The sequence below is a fragment of the Oncorhynchus nerka genome, linkage group LG27 (genome assembly GCF_034236695.1).
Source record: "Oncorhynchus nerka isolate Pitt River linkage group LG27, Oner_Uvic_2.0, whole genome shotgun sequence".
Taxonomy (NCBI): Eukaryota; Metazoa; Chordata; class Actinopteri; order Salmoniformes; family Salmonidae; genus Oncorhynchus; species Oncorhynchus nerka.
The window spans coordinates 76,223,770-76,250,074 of NC_088422.1; the positions used below are offsets into that span (position 1 = coordinate 76,223,770).

Genomic DNA, 26,305 nt, shown 5'->3' on the forward strand with positions numbered 1-26,305 from the left:
TGTAATTGTAAGAAGAGGCTAAATTAGCTGTAAAATTCTATGAGGGGAAATGTTAAGCTACATAAAAAAATTAAACACTGTTAGCATTTGTTTTCTTTGCACCTGATATGTCAAGTACACTCTTCACTGTAATATTCATGAAAGTGTGTGACAGATTTGTAAATTCTGTCTTCCACTGCCAGGATCTGATTTCCAAGCTGCTTAAGTAGGATTTATTGGCCTGGAGAAATAGTGTAGCACTGAAAAGTGAATCGTTTGCTAATTTGGAGAGTGGAAGTAGGAAGGAAGCAGCTTGGGGTTGGTGTTGTGTTTGGTGGCAGGATCGTTCTGTCAACTGTTCAATTCAATCAATTAAGGCTCTTCTGCTAATTAAGAAGAGGACAAAGCACATTACTTTGACTCGTCATCTCCTTATAATTGTTTATCATAAACAAAAGCGGTTTAAGGCATTATCTGAATTTGGAGCGATAGAGAGTAGTGTTGTCATGTTTACCTTTATCTAGGGTCATTATTGACTGGGGCTTGACTGGGACACTATGTGGGGCTGTGTTAGAGCTTCAATGAGAGCATGTTATGTGGTATAGTAACCCTCTTAGCGGCCTAATCATTGGCTGGGTGGAGGGAGGGAGTGTTGGGCCTGGCCCAGACACAGGCACCACTCCAGCCTCATCTCCACCATTTACATTAAGCAAAGGATTAGGAGAAGCCCCATGGCCTGCTCTCACACCTCCTCAGCAGGCCACATGACCATTGATAGGATTTCTCCAACTTTGAGTCAGGTCCAACATTGTTTTTCAGGGCACCAACAGGTGTAGGTTGATGTGAGGATGGTGAAACATCCAGCATACCTGTCGTAAATACAATTTGACATCAGCTGTTTTGTCGTCCCGAGGTCATAAAACTGTCAGACGTTTAACTATGAGGCTTGGAAGTTTTCTGACCGGTTGTCCTTTTCTCTTTCTCTCTTCCACAGCAGAATAATGTCTTCCAAGCAAGCCACCTCTCCGTTTGTCTCCGTCGCCGATGGGGAGGAAGCCATGAGTCAGGACCACCTGTCCTGGGATAAGGAGGAGAGTGCCGAGGCCCACGGGACGCCCCAGCTGCCCCTGCACAGCCTGCTCCACAGCAAGGGCTCCATGGATGAACTGCAGCCCCTCAGCAGTGTCCCTCCAGAGAGTGACTGGGACAGCATGGTGTCAGCCCAGCAGCGCATGGTGAGAGACACTACCCTGTAGACCAGTTGACTAGTAGACATATTACAACTGCTAAAAAATGCTAAAATAATATAAGTAGGAATGAGGAATCATTGATACATCTTGTAATTCCTAGAAAACATACATCCCAAAGAAAGAAGAGTAATATGTCTTAGCAGTTTTTTTGTGGATCTATCTGATACAGGGTCTATAGCTAGCTGCCTTACTGTTGTAATACTCAGTGTCTACTGTAATGACTCAGTTTACCATTCACTATTTACTGTAGGTGACAGGCAAGCCATCAGAAGGTTTCAGAGGGTACCGTATTATTGTCTCTGTACAACAGCGGTCTGTTTTCCAACGTTGTCAGGGGTGAGGTAGATGAATTTTCCGTTGGTGACCTTCACCATTAATGACTTTCACCACTGTCTAGCCTCTGAGTGTGAGTAAGCCTGACACACACACACACACACACACACACACACACACACAAAACTGTCTTGTCACTATGCCCTAGCAGAGAGGAATTTCTCCGACAAGGACACGGTCACAACAGAGCCCTCGGAACAATTTCAATGAAGACTTAAGACCATGCGTTCTGCCAAGCACTTGTCTTTGAAGTCTAAGCTCTCACGAGTGTCTTGAGATCCTCCCCACTCTAAAAGAAGAGGACAACAACGTATTGAGTTGCATTTTAGCGTCACACACAGATTTGATGAAACTATAAATAGGGAGACAATACGACAGTGGAACAAAGTCTCTGAGAGGGTATCTGTTCTAGAGGGCCTGCCCGGGCCCCTCAGCCCCCAAGGCCGCCTGACTCCCTCACTAGAGGCTCTCTCTGGACCAGGATGCACTGGGGCCAAGATACAGGCTCAACAGCCACCCATTGTTCTGTGCTTGTAAAAGGGAACTCTTCACATGCCCAGCCCCTGCCTCCTCCTCCCAGCCACGGGTACTGTCTCTAATACTGTGAAGCCGTAGGGACCCTGGGACCCTCAGATAGGCAGCACCAAACCAACTATAATCAGCTACAGGTTATTATTAGGCTGAACAGACCCAGTGACATCAACAGTAAAACGTGTATTACACTACACAGCATCCCAATAAAAACGTGTATTACACTACACAGCATCCCAATAAAAACGTGTATTACACTACACAGCATCCCAATAAAAATGTGTATTACACTACACAGCATCCCAATAAAAATGTGTATTACACTACACAGCATCCCAATAAAAACGTGTATTACACTACACAGCATCCCAATAAAAACGTGTATTACACTACACAGCATCCCAATAAAAACGTGTATTACACTACACAGCATCCCAATAAAAACGTGTATTACACTACACAGCATCCCAATAAAAACGTGTATTACACTACACAGCATCCCAATAAAAACGTGTATTACACTACACAGCATCCCAATAAAAATTCAATACCACAGTCTGATAAATGAAGACAGAACAGAATGTTGCTACGCATCTTCTTCAGGCTGCATTATTTTTGTCATCAAAGAAACATCTCCCACAATATGTGTTGTTGTGTACATCTGCAGCAGGCCCCAGACAATCTGTGGAGCTGCTTTGATGTGTGCGGAGGAGAGAAGAGCAGAGGCACTTGTGGGCTGTAGCCGTGGAGGCAGGTGGCTGTTTGTGACAGACGGGCCTGCAGTAAAGAGACCCAGAGGGGCTCTGAAGTAGCCTTCCAGGGGCCACCGCTCCACACTGCAGTGGCTGCTGGGAGAGAGTCCCTGCCCCCCACTCCTCCTGCCCACCCACGTCTCACTCCCAGCCCCATCCCAGCCCCTTTGTCCCGGCTTGTTTTCTAAGGATGCTGGGCGGTCTGGAGACACTGTTCTTGCCGTCCAGTATGTAAATGACAGTCAGGAGATTTGCTCAGGTGGTCCGCTCTTCTGACAGGCTCTAATTGGATCACAGGGCCGTTAGTGATGAAGGTAATTAGAATAGTATTTGAAAGAATGTTTTGTGCATTGTCTCGTGTTACTCACTGCAATCACTCGACAGCCTCTTGATAGAATGAAAGGATCCGTATGAAAAGTTAATTCTATTCATTTTGGATCTGAGGGAGGAAATGCTTGCATTTAGTTTGCATAATGTCAAATCCTTTTCAGTTTATCATTACTTCAATTATTATTATCTTATCCAGATATGAAAAACTAAAGTTTTTGCTGCCTTTTTAACTTGAGAAAAACCAGCCAATATATATATAACATCTGTTGTCACAATAAATCCTTTATTATACATTAAAACCTTTCCTATAAGACAGCTGTAAAATGATCTTGTTCTGGTTGATTGTTCTGCGTTGAACAGAAAATACAGCGAGACATGGTGGAGGCCTTGTGAATTGAAGGGTTGTATCAAAGCTCTAGTCTGAGTAGAGTCTATCAGATGGATGGTGGTGTCAGGCTGTGGTTTCGTACTGAGGAGCGACATGAAGCCAAGGAAGGAGGACTAGAACATGGGGCCATGACAAGTCTGGAGGTTAATTATAAAAAGATGAACACAAATGTACTTCAAAGCTAGCAACATTCGTTTTCCCCACCATTGTCACGTCACAGTTGGCTGTGGATTGCCATGGCCTTGGCCCTGCGTGACAATTACTTTTTACCATTAAATTGTAAACATTGAAATTGGAAAAGTGAAGTGTCGAGATCCCGTCAGCTCAAGTTGACTTGGTACAGATGGCACATGGGAGAGGGAGTGTGAGAGGGGAGAAGGAGGGATTGACAGAGAGAGAGAGAGAGAGAGGGGAGAGAGAGGCAGACGGCGAGAAGGCTGAAAGTGTTGCCTTTGCTGATTACCTGACTCCACTGCTGTGCCATGCGTCTGTGTGGGCTGTGCCCTGAACCTGCGCCAGCTGATTAACCCAGCGCCGCTCCACTCCCCACAAGCACCCTCCACTGGCCCTGGCACAGCCACAGCCACCCCTGCATAATCACCCCCATCCTGCCCGCCCTGTGCTGGGTGTAGACCTTGCCGCTCCACCCCGGGCCCTGGTACTGAACCGAACCACTTCTCTGACTCCTCTGCCTGTCTGAGAATATTAAGCTTGGATCAAAGATTGCAACAGGAATGCCCAGTGTACTGTACATCACTCCATGTTCTTTGGGAATATCAGCAAATCCCACCCACTTCTCATCATTCTACCTTCTTGATGTTCCTTTCTTCTTGGGTTGTTCACTTTCACTGTTATCTGTGTGTCCTTCAGTAGAATGGCTTCCTCCTTTATGTGTGTGTTGAAGGTATTGTGTTGTTTTGTTGTTAAATGACAGATCAGGCAGTGTTATACATGTCACACAGAGCAGATGTGAGAATACACAGAGGTAAAAGGGTTCAACTCTTGACAGCAGAATTACCTGTTGTCTCTGTACTCTCTGCAAGCCATAATTAAAACAGCCTTGTGTCTGAGAAGCCATGACCCAAGTTCTCTCTCTCTCTCTCTCTCTCTCTCTCTCTCTCTCATTCTCTTCCTGCTCCTTTTCCATGGACAGAGAGCACCCAGCCATCAGTCTCAGACAGGACCCTTAGTTAAATACTAAACCACACACAGGTGGGACTGAAAAACAACAACAGCCTGAGACAGGACACAGATTTACGATGGCCCGCAGCACTCAGCTGAGAATACGCCTCCGCTCGAAAATGAACAAATTACACAGCACTCACCCCAACACAAATGTACACTCAAACGCAATTCAAGAAATTATAGTTGGGAGGTTTCTCTGTGTAGATTCTCCGGAGGTAAAGTAGTGCCTGAGCACACGCATACACTCACGCGCGCACACACACACACACACACACACACACACACACACACACACACACACACACACACACACACACACACACACATTATGGCTATGCCGTCTGAAAGTGTCCCTCATCATTTCACTACACTATTTTCACTTGCCAGATATCATTTGATAGGAGCTGTTGTTGTATGAAAGCCAGAGAGGAGTCATTTGATATGGCCACATCGCCCTGGGCCACCAAAGAACTAGCAATCAATGCATTTGACTACATCAACTGTCAACAGCCGATAAAACTCAGAGACAGAGAGAATACAAAGGGAAATACTAATGATTAAATCCACCCCCCTTTCTCTTTTCCCATCCCCTCCCAACTGCTGTTTTCTTACAGGAATCTGACAGCAATAAAGTATGTTCCCTGTACTCCTTCCGGAATAACTCAACCTCCCCACACAAGCCTGAGGAGGGGGCCCGGGAGCGCGGCGACCTGCTGAGCGGATCTGCGTTCGGAACTCCGGAGCGCCGCAAAGGAAGCCTGGCCGACGTGGTGGACACACTGAAGCAGAAGAAGCTGGAGGAGATGACAAAGTCAGAGCAAGATGGTAGGACACTAAGTACCTGTGTGTGTGCGTACATATGTGTGTGTGAGGGAGTGTGTATGAATGCTTCCTTTTTCAAATGGCTTCAAACTTTTCCTCTCCCTCCCTCTCTCTTTCTCTATCGTTTTAGTTCTTTCTTTGCCACTCACTCTCTCTTTTAATTAAACAAAACACACACACACACACACACACACACACACACACACACACACACACACACACACACACACACACACACACACACACACACACACACAACACCTAGACAGACACAGACAGAGGCAGGGAGGACTGACGTGACTGTGTTTCCAGTTTGTTCTGAACCCTTTCCACGGTGACAAAGAGTGGGTGGCACTACACCTCAGCTTAAGTGTGGTCTCCCCCCACTGCCAAGGCAAACTGTCAGGCCTTAAAACACATGCCACTGACCTGATGGCAGGAACATTACCTTTATATTCTTCAACACAGAAAGCTCTTCACTAAGGGACACATTCATCAGTCAAAGAAAACTGCACCTACAGACAAAATGAGTCCAGGCTATTACAGTTTTTTACAATCACTTTGGCACTAATTTCGGAACCTTGATGTAATTTTTCAAAACTCTAGACACAAAACTCACAACCAATGATTAAAATGCACATTTTTCAAAAATAACACTTTTTCCAATTGCTTGGATACAATACACATAAAGCTAAGATCATTTGTTCATTGAACTAAAATCACCTGTTCAAAATGACACAACTTAACATCAAAGTATTACCATTTCAAAATGCAATTCACACATTACATCTGAGATGACTGTCTATTCAGTTCATTACAATGATCTAACTATCAATTGATACAACTGCTCAAAATGATATGTAACTGTTGCATTACTCTTAATGCGTAGTTTTATGGAAACTGACTAACAATGTTCCATGTTTAGATCATGAAGGTTTCAGGATAACGAGATCCATTGACACCAATTACCGTGGAACATGAACCAATTGGAATACATTATCTATGGATGTAATATTTCATCATCATTCCTTATCAGACACTGTTTCTATGGTCCCATGTACCACTTTTCCAGACCATGTTTTCAGATTTGACATTACTGTTCACTCACCGGCCGCTTTATTAGGTTCACCTATCTAGTACTGGGTAGGACCCCCTTTTGCCTCCACAACAGCCTGAATTATTCATGGTGTTGTATGTTAAGAGATGCCATTCTGCACACCACTGTTTTAAATAGCTGTTATTTGAGCATTTGTTGCCTTTCTGTTAGCTTGAATAAGTCTGGACATTCTCCTCTGATCTCTCTCATAAACAAGGTGTTTTTGCCCACAGAACTGCCGCTCACTGAGTGTGTTTTGTTTATCGCACCATTCTCTGTAAACTCTAGAGACTGTAGTGCATAAAAATCCCAGGAAGGCAGCTGTTTCTGAGATGCTGGAATCACCATGTGTGGCATCAACAATCATACCACGGTCAAAGTTGCTTAGATTAGGCATGTTGCCCGTTCTAATGTTTGGTCGAACAACATCTAAAGCTCTCTACTCTATATACTCTATGTATTGAGTTGCAGGCAGCCACATGAATCGCTGTTCGAATGTAACCTTCCTTGATGAGCTAAATCAGGTCTGTAGAGCTGATAGCATGACCTATGTCATTGTGTGGGATAATGTCAGGTTCCACCATGCTCAAATGGTGCAAGCATGGTTTCAGGCCCATCCACAATTTACCACCCTGTACTTACCCCCATACTCTCCTTTCTTAAAACCCGATTGAGGAATTTTTCTCCACATGGAGGTGGAAGGTATATGATAGGCACCCTCACGAACAAGTCACCCTTCTCCAGGCCATGGATAACGCATGCAATGACATCACTGCAGACTAGTGTCAGGCCTGGATTCGCCCTGCCGAAGATTCTTCCCAAGATGTTTGGAAAAATGGAAAACATCCATTGTGATGAACCTGAGGCCAAATCCACAAGACAGAGTTGAGGGAAATACAGAAGTACAGTAGTTTTTTTCTTTTTTTGTAGCTAATTATTTTTGCTTTGATTCAAAGAAACCTATGTTGTGATTTTGTTGTATTTCATCTATAAATGTCAGATTTTATTCAATGATTCCACTATGTCTGTAGTCCTCTCTTTAATAGTCCTTTTACAGTGATGTATTTACGTGTAGTACCATAATGAAACATGTATCACATATTTTGTACTACAATATTTAATGATTGTACGAACAACTACACAGTGAAACGATCGGTATCTTGTATGTATGTGGGTGATCTAAATTAATGTTCCTTTGGTATTTCATGATAAATGAGTTATTTGAAACAATGATTCTGCAAGTGCAAGGTTTCTTTAAAGATATGAATGCACAATGCAATGTTTTGAACATTGGACAGCCTGTGTTACAAGTGATGAACGTTTTGAGTTTTGTGTCTAGAGTTTTGAAAAATGACCACAAGGTTCTGAAGTTAGTGCCAAAGGGATGCATGTGCCAATTGAATTCATTCAGTTTACTGTACCATATAGTCCCTAATTTTCCTCATTTCCTCACATATCAAATGCACTTAATAACTATATGTCACCCTATGGTAACCCTCCACTCCCTAGTCCTATATGGTATCTCACAGTACCCCACAGCACTTTCTGTCACCCTATGGTAACCCTCTACTCCCTAGTCCTATATGGTATCTCACAGTACCCAACAGAACCTTCTGTCACCCTATGGTAACCCTCCACTCCCTAGTCCTATATGGTATCTCACAGTACCCAACAGAACCTTCTGTCACCCTATGGTAACCCTCCACTCCCTAGTCCTATATGGTATCTCACAGTACCCAACAGAACCTTCTGTCACCCTATGGTAACCCTCCACTCCCTAGTCCTATATGTTATCTCACAGTACCCCACAGAACCTTCTGTCACCCTCCACTCCCTAGTCCTATATGGTATCTCACAGTACCCCACAGAACCTTCTGTCACCCTATGGTAACCCTCCACTCCCAAGTCCTATATGGTATCTCACAGTACCCCACAGAACCTTCTGTCACCCTATGGTAACCCTCTACTCCCTAGTCCTATATGGTATCTCACAGTACCCCACAGCACTTTCTGTCACGCTATGGTAACCCTCTACTCCCTAGTCCTATATGGTATCTCACAGTACCCCACAGAACCTTCTGTCACCCTCCACTCCCTAGTCCTATATGGTATCTCACAGTACCCCACAGAACCTTCTGTCACCCTATGGTAACCCTCCACTCCCTAGTCCTATATGTTATCTCACAGTACCCCACAGAACCTTCTGTCACCCTCCACTCCCTAGTCCTATATGGTATCTCACAGTACCCAACAGAACCTTCTGTCACCCTATGGTAACCCTCCACTCCCTAGTCCTATACGGTATCTCACAGTACCCAACAGAACCTTCTGTCACCCTATGGTAACCCTCTACTCCCTAGTCCTATATGGTATCTCACAGTACCCAACAGAACCTTCTGTCACCCTATGGTAACCCTCCACTCCCTGGTCCTATATGGTATCTCACAGTACCGCACAGAACCTTCTGTCACCCTATGGTAACCCTCTACTCCCTAGTCCTATATGGTATCTCACAGTACCCAACAGAACCTTCTGTCACCCTATGGTAACCCTCCACTCCCTAGTCCTATATGGTATCTCACAGTACCCAACAGAACCTTCTGTCACCCTATGGTAACCCTCCACTCCCTAGTCCTATATGGTATCTCACAGTACCCAACAGAACCTTCTGTCACCCTATGGTAACCCTCCACTCCCTAGTCCTATATGTTATCTCACAGTACCCCACAGAACCTTCTGTCACCCTCCACTCCCTAGTCCTATATGGTATCTCACAGTACCCCACAGAACCTTCTGTCACCCTATGGTAACCCTCCACTCCCAAGTCCTATATGGTATCTCACAGTACCCCACAGAACCTTCTGTCACCCTATGGTAACCCTCTACTCCCTAGTCCTATATGGTATCTCACAGTACCCCACAGCACTTTCTGTCACCCTATGGTAACCCTCTACTCCCTAGTCCTATATGGTATCTCACAGTACCCCACAGAACCTTCTGTCACCCTCCACTCCCTAGTCCTATATGGTATCTCACAGTACCCCACAGAACCTTCTGTCACCCTATGGTAACCCTCCACTCCCTAGTCCTATATGTTATCTCACAGTACCCCACAGAACCTTCTGTCACCCTCCACTCCCTAGTCCTATATGGTATCTCACAGTACCCAACAGAACCTTCTGTCACCCTATGGTAACCCTCCACTCCCTAGTCCTATACGGTATCTCACAGTACCCAACAGAACCTTCTGTCACCCTATGGTAACCCTCTACTCCCTAGTCCTATATGGTATCTCACAGTACCCAACAGAACCTTCTGTCACCCTATGGTAACCCTCCACTCCCTGGTCCTATATGGTATCTCACAGTACCGCACAGAACCTTCTGTCACCCTATGGTAACCCTCCACTCCCTAGTCCTATATGGTATCTCACAGTACCCAACAGAACCTTCTGTCACCCTATGGTAACCCTCCACTCCCTAGTCCTATATGTTATCTCACAGTACCCCACAGAACCTTCTGTCACCCTCCACTCCCTAGTCCTATATGGTATCTCACAGTACCCCACAGAACCTTCTGTCACCCTATGGTAACCCTCCACTCCCTAGTCCTATATGGTATCTCACAGTACCCCACAGAACCTTCTGTCACCCTATGGTAACCCTCTACTCCCTAGTCCTATATGGTATCTCACAGTACCCCACAGCACTTTCTGTCACCCTATGGTAACCCTCTACTCCCTAGTCCTATATGGTATCTCACAGTACCCCACAGAACCTTCTGTCACCCTCCACTCCCTAGTCCTATATGGTATCTCACAGTACCCCACAGAACCTTCTGTCACCCTATGGTAACCCTCCACTCCCTAGTCCTATATGGTATCTCACAGTACCCCACAGAACCTTCTGTCACCCTCCACTCCCTAGTCCTATATGGTATCTCACAGTACCCAGCATAACCTTCTGTCACCCTATGGTAACCCTCCACTCCCTAGTCCTATATGGTATCTCACAGTACCCCACAGAACCTTCTGTCACCCTATGGTAACCCTCCACTCCCTAGTCCTATATGGTATCTCACAGTACCCAACAAAACCTTCTGTCACCCTATGGTAACCCTCCACTCCCTAGTCCTATATGGTATCTCACAGTACCCCACAGAACCTTCTGTCACCCTATGGTAACCCTCCACTCCCTAGTCCTATATGGTATCTCACAGTACCCCACAGAACCTTCTGTCACCCTATGGTAACCCTCCACTCCCTAGTCCTATATGGTATCTCACAGTACCCAACAGAACCTTCTGTCACCCTATGGTAACCCTCCACTCCCTAGTCCTATATGGTATCTCACAGTACCCCACAGAACCTTCTGTCACCCTATGGTAACCCTCCACTCCCTAGTCCTATATGGTATCTCACAGTACCCAACAGAACCTTCTGTCACCCTCCACTCCCTAGTCCTATATGGTATCTCACAGTACCCCACAGAACCTTCTGTCACCCTATGGTAACCCTCCACTCCCTAGTCCTATATGGTATCTCACAGTACCCAACAGAACCTTCTGTCACCCTATGGTAACCCTCCACTCCCTAGTCCTATATGGTATCTCACAGTACCCAACAGAACCTTCTGTCACCCTATGGTAACCCTCCACTCCCTAGTCCTATATGGTATCTCACAGTATCCAACAGAACCTTCTGTCACCCTATGGTAACCCTCCACTTCCTAGTCCTATATGATATCTCACAGTACCCCACAGAACCTTATGTCACCCTATGGTAACCCTCCACTCCCTAGTCCTATATGGTATCTCACAGTACCCCACAGCACTTTCTGTCACCCTATGGTAACCCTCCACTCCCTAGTCCTATATGGTATCTCACAGTACCCAACAGAACCTTCTGTCACCCTATGGTAACCCTCCACTCCCTAGTCCTATATGGTATCTCACAGTACCCAACAGAACCTTCTGTCACCCTATGGTAACCCTCCACCCCCTAGTCCTATATGGTATCTCACAGTACCCAACAGAACCTTCTGTCACCCTCCACTCCCTAGTCCTATATGGTATCTCACAGTACCCCACAGCACTTTCTGTCACCCTATGGTAACCCTCCACTCCCTAGTCCTATATGGTATCTCACAGTACCCAACAGAACCTTCTGTCACCCTATGGTAACCCTCCACTCCCTAGTCCTATATGTTATCTCACAGTACCCAACAGAACCTTCTGTCACCCTATGGTAACCCTCTACTCCCTAGTCCTATATGGTATCTCACAGTACCCAACAGAACCTTCTGTCACCCTATGGTAACCCTCCACTCCCTAGTCCTATATGGTATCTCACAGTACCCCACAGCACTTTCTGTCACCCTATGGTAACCCTCCACTCCCTAGTCCTATATGGTATCTCACAGTACCCAACAGAACCTTCTGTCACCCTATGGTAACCCTCCACTCCCTAGTCCTATATGGTATCTCACAGTACCCAACAGAACCTTCTGTCACCCTATGGTAACCCTCCACTCCCTAGTCCTATATGTTATCTCACAGTACCCAACAGAACCTTCTGTCACCCTATGGTAACCCTCTACTCCCTAGTCCTATATGGTATCTCACAGTACCCAACATAACCTTCTGTCACCCTATGGTAACCCTCCACTCCCTAGTCCTATATGGTATCTCACAGTACCCCACAGCACTTTCTGTCACCCTATGGTAACCCTCTACTCCCTAGTCCTATATGGTATCTCACAGTACCCCACAGCACTTTCTGTCACCCTATGGTAACCCTCCACTCCCTAGTCCTATATGGTATCTTACAGTACCCCATAGAACCTTCTGTCACCCTATGGTAACCCTCCACTCCCTAGTCCTATATGGTATCTCACAGTACCCCACAGCACTTTCTGTCACCCTATGGTAACCCTCCACTCCCTAGTCCTATATGGTATCTCACAGTACCCCACATAACCTTCTGTCACCCTATGGTAACCCTCCACTCCCTAGTCCTATATGGTATCTCACAGTACCCAACAGAACCTTCTGTCACCCTAATGTAACCCTCCACTCCCTAGTCCTATATGGTATCTCACAGTACCCCACAGAACCTTCTGTCACCCTATGGTAAACCTCCACTCCCTAGTCCTATATGGTATCTCACAGTACCCAACAGAACCTTCTGTCACCCTATGGTAACCCTCCACCCCCTAGTCCTATATGGTATCTCACAGTACCCAACAGAACCTTCTGTCACCCAATGGTAACCCTCCACTCCCTAGTCCTATATGATATCTCACAGTACCCCACAGAACCTTCTGTCACCCTATGGTAACCCTCCACTCCCTAGTCATATATGGTATCTCACAGTACCCAACAGAACCTTCTGTCACCCTATGGTAACCCTCCACTCCCTAGTCCTATATGGTATCTCACAGTACCCAACAGAACCTTCTGTCACCCTATGGTAACCCTCTACTCCCTAGTCCTATATGGTATCTCACAGTACCCAACAGAACCTTCTGTCACCCTATGGTAACCCTCCACTCCCTAGTCCTATATGGTATCTCACAGTACCCACAGCACTTTCTGTCACCCTATGGTAACCCTCCACTCCCTAGTCCTATATGGTATCTCACAGTACCCAACAGAACCTTCTGTCACCCTATGGTAACCCTCCACTCCCTAGTCCTATATGGTATCTCACAGTACCCAACAGAACCTTCTGTCACCCTATGGTAACCCTCCACTCCCTAGTCCTATATGTTATCTCACAGTACCCAACAGAACCTTCTGTCACCCTATGGTAACCCTCTACTCCCTAGTCCTATATGGTATCTCACAGTACCCAACATAACCTTCTGTCACCCTATGGTAACCCTCCACTCCCTAGTCCTATATGGTATCTCACAGTACCCCACAGCACTTTCTGTCACCCTATGGTAACCCTCTACTCCCTAGTCCTATATGGTATCTCACAGTACCCCACAGCACTTTCTGTCACCCTATGGTAACCCTCCACTCCCTAGTCCTATATGGTATCTTACAGTACCCCATAGAACCTTCTGTCACCCTATGGTAACCCTCCACTCCCTAGTCCTATATGGTATCTCACAGTACCCCACAGCACTTTCTGTCACCCTATGGTAACCCTCCACTCCCTAGTCCTATATGGTATCTCACAGTACCCCACATAACCTTCTGTCACCCTATGGTAACCCTCCACTCCCTAGTCCTATATGGTATCTCACAGTACCCAACAGAACCTTCTGTCACCCTATGGTAACCCTCCACTCCCTAGTCCTATATGGTATCTCACAGTACCCCACAGAACCTTCTGTCACCCTATGGTAAACCTCCACTCCCTAGTCCTATATGGTATCTCACAGTACCCAACAGAACCTTCTGTCACCCTATGGTAACCCTCCACCCCCTAGTCCTATATGGTATCTCACAGTACCCAACAGAACCTTCTGTCACCCAATGGTAACCCTCCACTCCCTAGTCCTATATGATATCTCACAGTACCCCACAGAACCTTCTGTCACCCTATGGTAACCCTCCACTCCCTAGTCATATATGGTATCTCACAGTACCCAACAGAACCTTCTGTCACCCTATGGTAACCCTCCACTCCCTAGTCCTATATGGTATCTCACAGTACCCAACAGAACCTTCTGTCACCCTATGGTAACCCTCCACTCCCTAGTCCTATATGGTATCTCACAGTACCCCACAGCACTTTCTGTCACCCTATGGTAACCCTCCACTCCCTAGTCCTATATGGTATCTCACAGTACCCCACAGAACCTTCTGTCACCCTATGGTAACCCTCCACTCCCTAGTCCTATATGGTATCTCACAGTACCCAACAGAACCTTCTGTCACCCTATGGTAACCCTCCACTCCCTAGTCCTATATGGTATCTCACAGTACCCCACAGAACCTTCTGTCACCCTATGGTAACCCTCCACTGCCTAGTCCTATATGGTATCTCACAGTACCCAACAGAACCTTCTGTCACCCTATGGTAACCCTCCACCCCCTAGTCCTATATGGTATCTCACAGTACCCAACAGAACCTTCTGTCACCCTATGGTAACCCTCCACTCCCTAGTCCTATATGATATCTCACAGTACCCCACAGAACCTTCTGTCACCCTATGGTAACCCTCCACTCCCTAGTCCTATATGGTATCTCACAGTACCCAACAGAACCTTCTGTCACCCTATGGTAACCCTCTACTCCCTAGTCCTATATGGTATCTCACAGTACCCCACAGAACCTTCTGTCACCCTATGGTAACCCTCCACTCCCTAGTCCTATATGGTATCTCACAGTACCCCACAGCACTTTCTGTCACCCTATGGTAACCCTCCACTCCCTAGTCCTATATGATATCTCACAGTACCCAACAGAACCTTCTGTCACCCTATGGTAATCCTCCACTCCCTAGTCCTATATGGTATCTCACAGTACCCAACAGAACCTTCTGTCACCCTATGGTAACCCTCCACTCCCTAGTCCTATATGGTATCTCACAGTACCCCACAGCACTTTCTGTCACCCTATGGTAACCCTCCACTCCCTAGTCCTATATGGTATCTCACAGTACCCAACAGAACCTTCTGTCACCCTATGGTAACCCTCCACTCCCTAGTCCTATATGGTATCTCACAGTATCCAACAGAACCTTCTGTCACCCTATGGTAACCCTCCACTTCCTAGTCCTATATGATATCTCACAGTACCCCACAGAACCTTATGTCACCCTATGGTAACTCTCCACTCCCTAGTCCTATATGGTATCTCACAGTACCCCACAGCACTTTCTGTCACCCTATGGTAACCCTCCACTCCCTAGTCCTATATGGTATCTCACAGTACCCAACAGAACCTTCTGTCACCCTCCACTCCCTAGTCCTATATGGTATCTCACAGTACCCAACAGAACCTTCTGTCACCCTATGGTAACCCTCCACTCCCTAGTCATATATGGTATCTCACAGTACCCAACAGAACCTTCTGTCACCCTATGGCAACCCTCCACCCCCTAGTCCCTATGGTATCTCACAGTACCCAACAGAACCTTCTGTCACCCTCCACTCCCTAGTCCTATATGGTATCTCACAGTACCCAACAGAACCTTCTGTCACCCTATGGTAACCCTCCACTCCCTAGTCCTATATGTTATCTCACAGTACCCAACAGAACCTTCTGTCACCCTATGGTAACCCTCTACTCCCTAGTCCTATATGGTATCTCACAGTACCCAACAGAACCTTCTGTCACCCTATGGTAACCCTCCACTCCCTAGTCCTATATGGTATCTCACAGTACCCCACAGCACTTTCTGTCACCCTATGGTAACCCTCCACTCCCTAGTCCTATATGGTATCTCACAGTACCCAACAGAACCTTCTGTCACCCTATGGTAACCCTCCACTCCCTAGTCCTATATGGTATCTCACAGTACCCCACAGCACTTTCTGTCACCCTATGGCAACCCTCCACTCCCTAGTCCTATATGGTATCTCACAGTACCCCATAGAACCTTCTGTCACCCTATGGTAACCCTCCACTCCCTAGTCCTATATGGTATCTCACAGTACCCCTCAGCACTTTCTGTCACCCTATGGTAACCCTCCACTCCCTAGTCCTATATGGTATCTCACAGTACCCCACAGAACCTTCTGTCACCCTATGGTAACCCTCCACTCCCTAGTCCTATATGGTATCTCACAGTACCCCATAGAACCTTCTGTCACCCTATGGTAACCCTCCACTCCCTAGTCCTATATGGTATCTCACAGTACCCCACAGCACTTTCTGTCACCCTATGGTAACCCTCCACTCCCTAGTCCTATATGGTATCTCACAGTACCCAACAGAACCTTCTGTCACCCTATGGTAACCCTCCACTCCCTAGTCCTATATGTTATCTCACAGTACCCAACAGAACCTTCTGTCACCCTATGGTAACCCTCTACTCCCTAGTCCTATATGGTATCTCACAGTACCCAACAGAACCTTCTGTCACCCTATGGTAACCCTCCACTCCCTAGTCCTATATGGTATCTCACAGTACCCCACAGCACTTTCTGTCACCCTATGGTAACCCTCCACTCCCTAGTCCTATATGGTATCTCACAGTACCCAACAGAACCTTCTGTCACCCTATGGTAACCCTCCACTCCCCAGTCCTATATGGTATCTCACAGTACCCAACAGAACCTTCTGTCACCCTATGGTAACCCTCCACTCCCTAGTCCTATATGTTATCTCACAGTACCCAACAGAACCTTCTGTCACCCTATGGTAACCCTCTACTCCCTAGTCCTATATGGTATCTCACAGTACCCAACATAACCTTCTGTCACCCTATGGTAACCCTCCACTCCCTAGTCCTATATGGTATCTCACAGTACCCCACAGCACTTTCTGTCACCCTATGGTAACCCTCTACTCCCTAGTCCTATATGGTATCTCACAGTACCCCACAGCACTTTCTGTCACCCTATGGTAACCCTCCACTCCCTAGTCCTATATGGTATCTTACAGTACCCCATAGAACCTTCTGTCACCCTATGGTAACCCTCCACTCCCTAGTCCTATATGGTATCTCACAGTACCCCACAGCACTTTCTGTCACCCTATGGTAACCCTCCACTCCCTAGTCCTATATGGTATCTCACAGTACCCCACATAACCTTCTGTCACCCTATGGTAACCCTCCACTCCCTAGTCCTATATGGTATCTCACAGTACCCAACAGAACCTTCTGTCACCCTATGGTAACCCTCCACTCCCTAGTCCTATATGGTATCTCACAGTACCCCACAGAACCTTCTGTCACCCTATGGTAAACCTCCACTCCCTAGTCCTATATGGTATCTCACAGTACCCAACAGAACCTTCTGTCACCCTATGGTAACCCTCCACCCCCTAGTCCTATATGGTATCTCACAGTACCCAACAGAACCTTCTGTCACCCAATGGTAACCCTCCACTCCCTAGTCCTATATGATATCTCACAGTACCCCACAGAACCTTCTGTCACCCTATGGTAACCCTCCACTCCCTAGTCATATATGGTATCTCACAGTACCCAACAGAACCTTCTGTCACCCTATGGTAACCCTCCACTCCCTAGTCCTATATGGTATCTCACAGTACCCAACAGAACCTTCTGTCACCCTATGGTAACCCTCCACTCCCTAGTCCTATATGGTATCTCACAGTACCCCACAGAACCTTCTGTCACCCTATGGTAACCCTCCACTCCCTAGTCCTATATGGTATCTCACAGTACCCAACAGAACCTTCTGTCACCCTATGGTAACCCTCCACTCCCTAGTCCTATATGGTATCTCACAGTACCCCACAGAACCTTCTGTCACCCTATGGTAACCCTCCACTGCCTAGTCCTATATGGTATCTCACAGTACCCAACAGAACCTTCTGTCACCCTATGGTAACCCTCCACCCCCTAGTCCTATATGGTATCTCACAGTACCCAACAGAACCTTCTGTCACCCTATGGTAACCCTCCACTCCCTAGTCCTATATGATATCTCACAGTACCCCACAGAACCTTCTGTCACCCTATGGTAACCCTCCACTCCCTAGTCCTATATGGTATCTCACAGTACCCAACAGAACCTTCTGTCACCCTATGGTAACCCTCTACTCCCTAGTCCTATATGGTATCTCACAGTACCCCACAGAACCTTCTGTCACCCTATGGTAACCCTCCACTCCCTAGTCCTATATGGTATCTCACAGTACCCCACAGCACTTTCTGTTTCCCTATGGTAACCCTCCACTCCCTAGTCCTATATGATATCTCACAGTACCCAACAGAACCTTCTGTCACCCTATGGTAATCCTCCACTCCCTAGTCCTATATGGTATCTCACAGTACCCAACAGAACCTTCTGTCACCCTATGGTAACCCTCCACTCCCTAGTCCTATATGGTATCTCACAGTACCCCACAGCACTTTCTGTCACCCTATGGTAACCCTCCACTCCCTAGTCCTATATGGTATCTCACAGTACCCAACAGAACCTTCTGTCACCCTATGGTAACCCTCCACCCCCTAGTCCTATATGGTATCTCACAGTACCCAACAGAACCTTCTGTCACCCAATGGTAACCCTCCACTCCCTAGTCCTATATGATATCTCACAGTACCCCACAGAACCTTCTGTCACCCTATGGTAACCCTCCACTCCCTAGTCATATATGGTATCTCACAGTACCCAACAGAACCTTCTGTCACCCTATGGTAACCCTCCACTCCCTAGTCCTATATGGTATCTCACAGTACCCAACAGAACCTTCTGTCACCCTATGGTAACCCTCCACTCCCTAGTCCTATATGGTATCTCACAGTACCCCACAGCACTTTCTGTCACCCTATGGTAACCCTCCACTCCCTAGTCCTATATGGTATCTCACAGTACCCCACAGAACCTTCTGTCACCCTATGGTAACCCTCCACTCCCTAGTCCTATATGGTATCTCACAGTACCCAACAGAACCTTCTGTCACCCTATGGTAACCCTCCACTCCCTAGTCCTATATGGTATCTCACAGTACCCCACAGAACCTTCTGTCACCCTATGGTAACCCTCCACTGCCTAGTCCTATATGGTATCTCACAGTACCCAACAGAACCTTCTGTCACCCTATGGTAACCCTCCACCCCCTAGTCCTATATGGTATCTCACAGTACCCAACAGAACCTTCTGTCACCCTATGGTAACCCTCCACTCCCTAGTCCTATATGATATCTCACAGTACCCCACAGAACCTTCTGTCACCCTATGGTAACCCTCCACTCCCTAGTCCTATATGGTATCTCACAGTACCCAACAGAACCTTCTGTCACCCTATGGTAACCCTCTACTCCCTAGTCCTATATGGTATCTCACAGTACCCCACAGAACCTTCTGTCACCCTATGGTAACCCTCCACTCCCTAGTCCTATATGGTATCTCACAGTACCCCACAGCACTTTCTGTCACCCTATGGTAACCCTCCACTCCCTAGTCCTATATGATATCTCACAGTACCCAACAGAACCTTCTGTCACCCTATGGTAATCCTCCACTCCCTAGTCCTATATGGTATCTCACAGTACCCAACAGAACCTTCTGTCACCCTATGGTAACCCTCCACTCCCTAGTCCTATATGGTATCTCACAGTACCCCACAGCACTTTCTGTCACCCTATGGTAACCCTCCACTCCCTAGTCCTATATGGTATCTCACAGTACCCAACAGAACCTTCTGTCACCCTATGGTAACCCTCCACTCCCTAGTCCTATATGGTATCTCACAGTATCCAACAGAACCTTCTGTCACCCTATGGTAACCCTCCACTTCCTAGTCCTATATGATATCTCACAGTACCCCACAGAACCTTATGTCACCCTATGGTAACTCTCCACTCCCTAGTCCTATATGGTATCTCACAGTACCCCACAGCACTTTCTGTCACCCTATGGTAACCCTCCACTCCCTAGTCCTATATGGTATCTCACAGTACCCAACAGAACCTTCTGTCACCCTCCACTCCCTAGTCCTATGGTATCTCACAGTACCCAACAGAACCTTCTGTCACCCTATGGTAACCCTCCACTCCCTAGTCATATATGGTATCTCACAGTACCCAACAGAACCTTCTGTCACCCTATGGTAACCCTCCACCCCTAGTCCTATATGGTATCTCACAGTACCCAACAGAACCTTCTGTCACCCTCCACTCCCTAGTCCTATATGGTATCTCACAGTACCCAACAGAACCTTCTGTCACCCTATGGTAACCCTCCACTCCCTAGTCCTATATGTTATCTCACAGTACCCAACAGAACCTTCTGTCACCCTATGGTAACCCTCTACTCCCTAGTCCTATATGGTATCTCACAGTACCCAACAGAACCTTCTGTCACCCTATGGTAACCCTCCACTCCCTAGTCCTATATGGTATCTCACAGTACCCCACAGCACTTTCTGTCACCCTATGGTAACCCTCCACTCCCTAGTCCTATATGGTATCTCACAGTACCCAACAGAACCTTCTGTCACCCTATGGTAACCCTCCACTCCCTAGTCCTATATGGTATCTCACAGTACCCCACAGCACTTTCTGTCACCCTATGGCAACCCTCCACTCCCTAGTCCTATATGGTATCTCACAGTACCCCATAGAACCTTCTGTCACCCTATGGTAACCCTCCACTCCCTAGTCCTATATGGTATCTCACAGTACCCCTCAGCACTTTCTGTCACCCTATGGTAACCCTCCACTCCCTAGTCCTATATGGTATCTCACAGTACCCCACAGAACCTTCTGTCACCCTATGGTAACCCTCCACTCCCTAGTCCTATATGGTATCTCACAGTACCCCATAGAACCTTCTGTCACCCTATGGTAACCCTCCACTCCCTAGTCCTATATGGTATCTCACAGTACCCCACAGCACTTTCTGTCACCCTATGGTAACCCTCCACTCCCTAGTCCTATATGGTATCTCACAGTACCCAACAGAACCTTCTGTCACCCTATGGTAACCCTCCACTCCCTAGTCCTATATGTTATCTCACAGTACCCAACAGAACCTTCTGTCACCCTATGGTAACCCTCTACTCCCTAGTCCTATATGGTATCTCACAGTACCCAACAGAACCTTCTGTCACCCTATGGTAACCCTCCACTCCCTAGTCCTATATGGTATCTCACAGTACCCCACAGCACTTTCTGTCACCCTATGGTAACCCTCCACTCCCTAGTCCTATATGGTATCTCACAGTACCCAACAGAACCTTCTGTCACCCTATGGTAACCCTCCACTCCCTAGTCCTATATGGTATCTCACAGTACCCAACAGAACCTTCTGTCACCCTATGGTAACCCTCCACTCCCTAGTCCTATATGTTATCTCACAGTACCCAACAGAACCTTCTGTCACCCTATGGTAACCCTCTACTCCCTAGTCCTATATGGTATCTCACAGTACCCAACATAACCTTCTGTCACCCTATGGTAACCCTCCACTCCCTAGTCCTATATGGTATCTCACAGTACCCCACAGCACTTTCTGTCACCCTATGGTAACCCTCTACTCCCTAGTCCTATATGGTATCTCACAGTACCCCACAGCACTTTCTGTCACCCTATGGTAACCCTCCACTCCCTAGTCCTATATGGTATCTTACAGTACCCCATAGAACCTTCTGTCACCCTATGGTAACCCTCCACTCCCTAGTCCTATATGGTATCTCACAGTACCCCACAGCACTTTCTGTCACCCTATGGTAACCCTCCACTCCCTAGTCCTATATGGTATCTCACAGTACCCCACATAACCTTCTGTCACCCTATGGTAACCCTCCACTCCCTAGTCCTATATGGTATCTCACAGTACCCAACAGAACCTTCTGTCACCCTATGGTAACCCTCCACTCCCTAGTCCTATATGGTATCTCACAGTACCCCACAGAACCTTCTGTCACCCTATGGTAAACCTCCACTCCCTAGTCCTATATGGTATCTCACAGTACCCAACAGAACCTTCTGTCACCCTATGGTAACCCTCCACCCCCTAGTCCTATATGGTATCTCACAGTACCCAACAGAACCTTCTGTCACCCAATGGTAACCCTCCACTCCCTAGTCCTATATGATATCTCACAGTACCCCACAGAACCTTCTGTCACCCTATGGTAACCCTCCACTCCCTAGTCATATATGGTATCTCACAGTACCCAACAGAACCTTCTGTCACCCTATGGTAACCCTCCACTCCCTAGTCCTATATGGTATCTCACAGTACCCAACAGAACCTTCTGTCACCCTATGGTAACCCTCCACTCCCTAGTCCTATATGGTATCTCACAGTACCCCACAGCACTTTCTGTCACCCTATGGTAACCCTCCACTCCCTAGTCCTATATGGTATCTCACAGTACCCCACAGAACCTTCTGTCACCCTATGGTAACCCTCCACTCCCTAGTCCTATATGGTATCTCACAGTACCCAACAGAACCTTCTGTCACCCTATGGTAACCCTCCACTCCCTAGTCCTATATGGTATCTCACAGTACCCCACAGAACCTTCTGTCACCCTATGGTAACCCTCCACTGCCTAGTCCTATATGGTATCTCACAGTACCCAACAGAACCTTCTGTCACCCTATGGTAACCCTCCACCCCCTAGTCCTATATGGTATCTCACAGTACCCAACAGAACCTTCTGTCACCCTATGGTAACCCTCCACTCCCTAGTCCTATATGATATCTCACAGTACCCCACAGAACCTTCTGTCACCCTATGGTAACCCTCCACTCCCTAGTCCTATATGGTATCTCACAGTACCCAACAGAACCTTCTGTCACCCTATGGTAACCCTCTACTCCCTAGTCCTATATGGTATCTCACAGTACCCCACAGAACCTTCTGTCACCCTATGGTAACCCTCCACTCCCTAGTCCTATATGGTATCTCACAGTACCCCACAGCACTTTCTGTCACCCTATGGTAACCCTCCACTCCCTAGTCCTATATGATATCTCACAGTACCCAACAGAACCTTCTGTCACCCTATGGTAATCCTCCACTCCCTAGTCCTATATGGTATCTCACAGTACCCAACAGAACCTTCTGTCACCCTATGGTAACCCTCCACTCCCTAGTCCTATATGGTATCTCACAGTACCCCACAGCACTTTCTGTCACCCTATGGTAACCCTCCACTCCCTAGTCCTATATGGTATCTCACAGTACCCAACAGAACCTTCTGTCACCCTATGGTAACCCTCCACTCCCTAGTCCTATATGGTATCTCACAGTATCCAACAGAACCTTCTGTCACCCTATGGTAACCCTCCACTTCCTAGTCCTATATGATATCTCACAGTACCCCACAGAACCTTATGTCACCCTATGGTAACTCTCCACTCCCTAGTCCTATATGGTATCTCACAGTACCCCACAGCACTTTCTGTCACCCTATGGTAACCCTCCACTCCCTAGTCCTATATGGTATCTCACAGTACCCAACAGAACCTTCTGTCACCCTCCACTCCCTAGTCCTATATGGTATCTCACAGTACCCAACAGAACCTTCTGTCACCCTATGGTAACCCTCCACTCCCTAGTCATATATGGTATCTCACAGTACCCAACAGAACCTTCTGTCACCCTATGGTAACCCTCCACCCCCTAGTCCTATATGGTATCTCACAGTACCCAACAGAACCTTCTGTCACCCTCCACTCCCTAGTCCTATATGGTATCTCACAGTACCCAACAGAACCTTCTGTCACCCTATGGTAACCCTCCACTCCCTAGTCCTATATGTTATCTCACAGTACCCAACAGAACCTTCTGTCACCCTATGGTAACCCTCTACTCCCTAGTCCTATATGGTATCTCACAGTACCCAACAGAACCTTCTGTCACCCTATGGTAACCCTCCACTCCCTAGTCCTATATGGTATCTCACAGTACCCCACAGCACTTTCTGTCACCCTATGGTAACCCTCCACTCCCTAGTCCTATATGGTATCTCACAGTACCCAACAGAACCTTCTGTCACCCTATGGTAACCCTCCACTCCCTAGTCCTATATGGTATCTCACAGTACCCCACAGCACTTTCTGTCACCCTATGGCAACCCTCCACTCCCTAGTCCTATATGGTATCTCACAGTACCCCATAGAACCTTCTGTCACCCTATGGTAACCCTCCACTCCCTAGTCCTATATGGTATCTCACAGTACCCCTCAGCACTTTCTGTCACCCTATGGTAACCCTCCACTCCCTAGTCCTATATGGTATCTCACAGTACCCCACAGAACCTTCTGTCACCCTATGGTAACCCTCCACTCCCTAGTCCTATATGGTATCTCACAGTACCCCATAGAACCTTCTGTCACCCTATGGTAACCCTCCACTCCCTAGTCCTATATGGTATCTCACAGTACCCCACAGCACTTTCTGTCACCCTATGGTAACCCTCCACTCCCTAGTCCTATATGGTATCTCACAGTACCCCACAGAACCTTCTGTCACCCTATGGTAACCCTCCACTCCCTAGTCCTATATGGTATCTCACAGTACCCAACAGAACCTTCTGTCACCCTATGGTAACCCTCCACTCCCTAGTCCTATATGGTATCTCACAGTACCCCACAGAACCTTCTGTCACCCTATGGTAAACCTCCACTCCCTAGTCCTATATGGTATCTCACAGTACCCAACAGAACCTTCTGTCACCCTATGGTAACCCTCCACCCCCTAGTCCTATATGGTATCTCACAGTACCCAACAGAACCTTCTGTCACCCTATGGTAACCCTCCACTCCCTAGTCCTATATGATATCTCACAGTACCCCACAGAACCTTCTGTCACCCTATGGTAACCCTCCACTCCCTAGTCCTATATGGTATCTCACAGTACCCAACAGAACCTTCTGTCACCCTATGGTAACCCTCACTCCCTAGTCCTATATGGTATCTCACAGTACCCCACAGCACTTTCTGTCACCCTATGGTAACCCTCCACTCCCTAGTCCTATATGGTATCTCACAGTACCCCACAGAACCTTCTGTCACCCTATGGTAACCCTCCACTCCCTAGTCCTATATGGTATCTCACAGTACCCCACAGCACTTTCTGTCACCCTATGGTAACCCTCCACTCCCTAGTCCTATATGATATCTCAGAGTACCCAACAGAACCTTCTGTCACCCTATGGTAACCCTCCACTCCCTAGTCCTATATGGTATCTCACAGTACCCCACAGAACCTTCTGTCACCCTATGGTAACCCTCCACTCCCTAGTCCTATATGGTATCTCACAGTACCCAACAGAACCTTCTGTCACCCTCCACTCCCTAGTCCTATATGGTATCTCACAGTACCCCACAGAACCTTCTGTCACCCTATGGTAACCCTCCACTCCCTAGTCCTATATGGTATCTCACAGTACCCAACAAAACCTTCTGTCACCCTATGGTAACCCTCCACTCCCTAGTCCTATATATCTCACAGTACCCAACAGAACCTTCTGTCACCCTATGGTAACCCTCCACTCCCTAGTCCTATATGGTATCTCACAGTACCCCATAGAACCTTCTGTCACCCTATGGTAACCCTCCACTCCCTAGTCCTATATGGTATCTCACAGTACCCCACAGCACTTTCTGTCACCCTATGGTAACCCTCCACTCCCTAGTCCTATATGGTATCTCACAGTACCCCACAGAACCTTCTGTCACCCTATGGTAACCCTCCACTCCCTAGTCCTATATGGTATCTCACAGTACCCAACAGAACCTTCTGTCACCCTATGGTAACCCTCCACTCCCTAGTCCTATATGGTATCTCACAGTACCCCACAGAACCTTCTGTCACCCTATGGTAAACCTCCACTCCCTAGTCCTATATGGTATCTCACAGTACCCAACAGAACCTTCTGTCACCCTATGGTAACCCTCCACCCCCTAGTCCTATATGGTATCTCACAGTACCCAACAGAACCTTCTGTCACCCTATGGTAACCCTCCACTCCCTAGTCCTATATGATATCTCACAGTACCCCACAGAACCTTCTGTCACCC

At 47.2% G+C, this 26,305-nt stretch overlaps 1 protein-coding gene across 1 annotated transcript in view; it reads left to right on the plus strand.

The window, feature by feature from the left end:
- Positions 1 to 26,305, plus strand: part of LOC135565125 (transcription factor SOX-6-like) — a 189,963-nt gene that overhangs the window by 74,132 nt on the left and 89,526 nt on the right. The window contains exons 4-5 of the mRNA XM_065011167.1: positions 974 to 1,214; positions 5,363 to 5,573. Coding sequence (XP_064867239.1) covers positions 981 to 1,214; positions 5,363 to 5,573 — 445 coding nt within the window. The 5' untranslated portion in view covers positions 974 to 980. The remainder of the gene's footprint in view (positions 1 to 973; positions 1,215 to 5,362; positions 5,574 to 26,305) is intronic.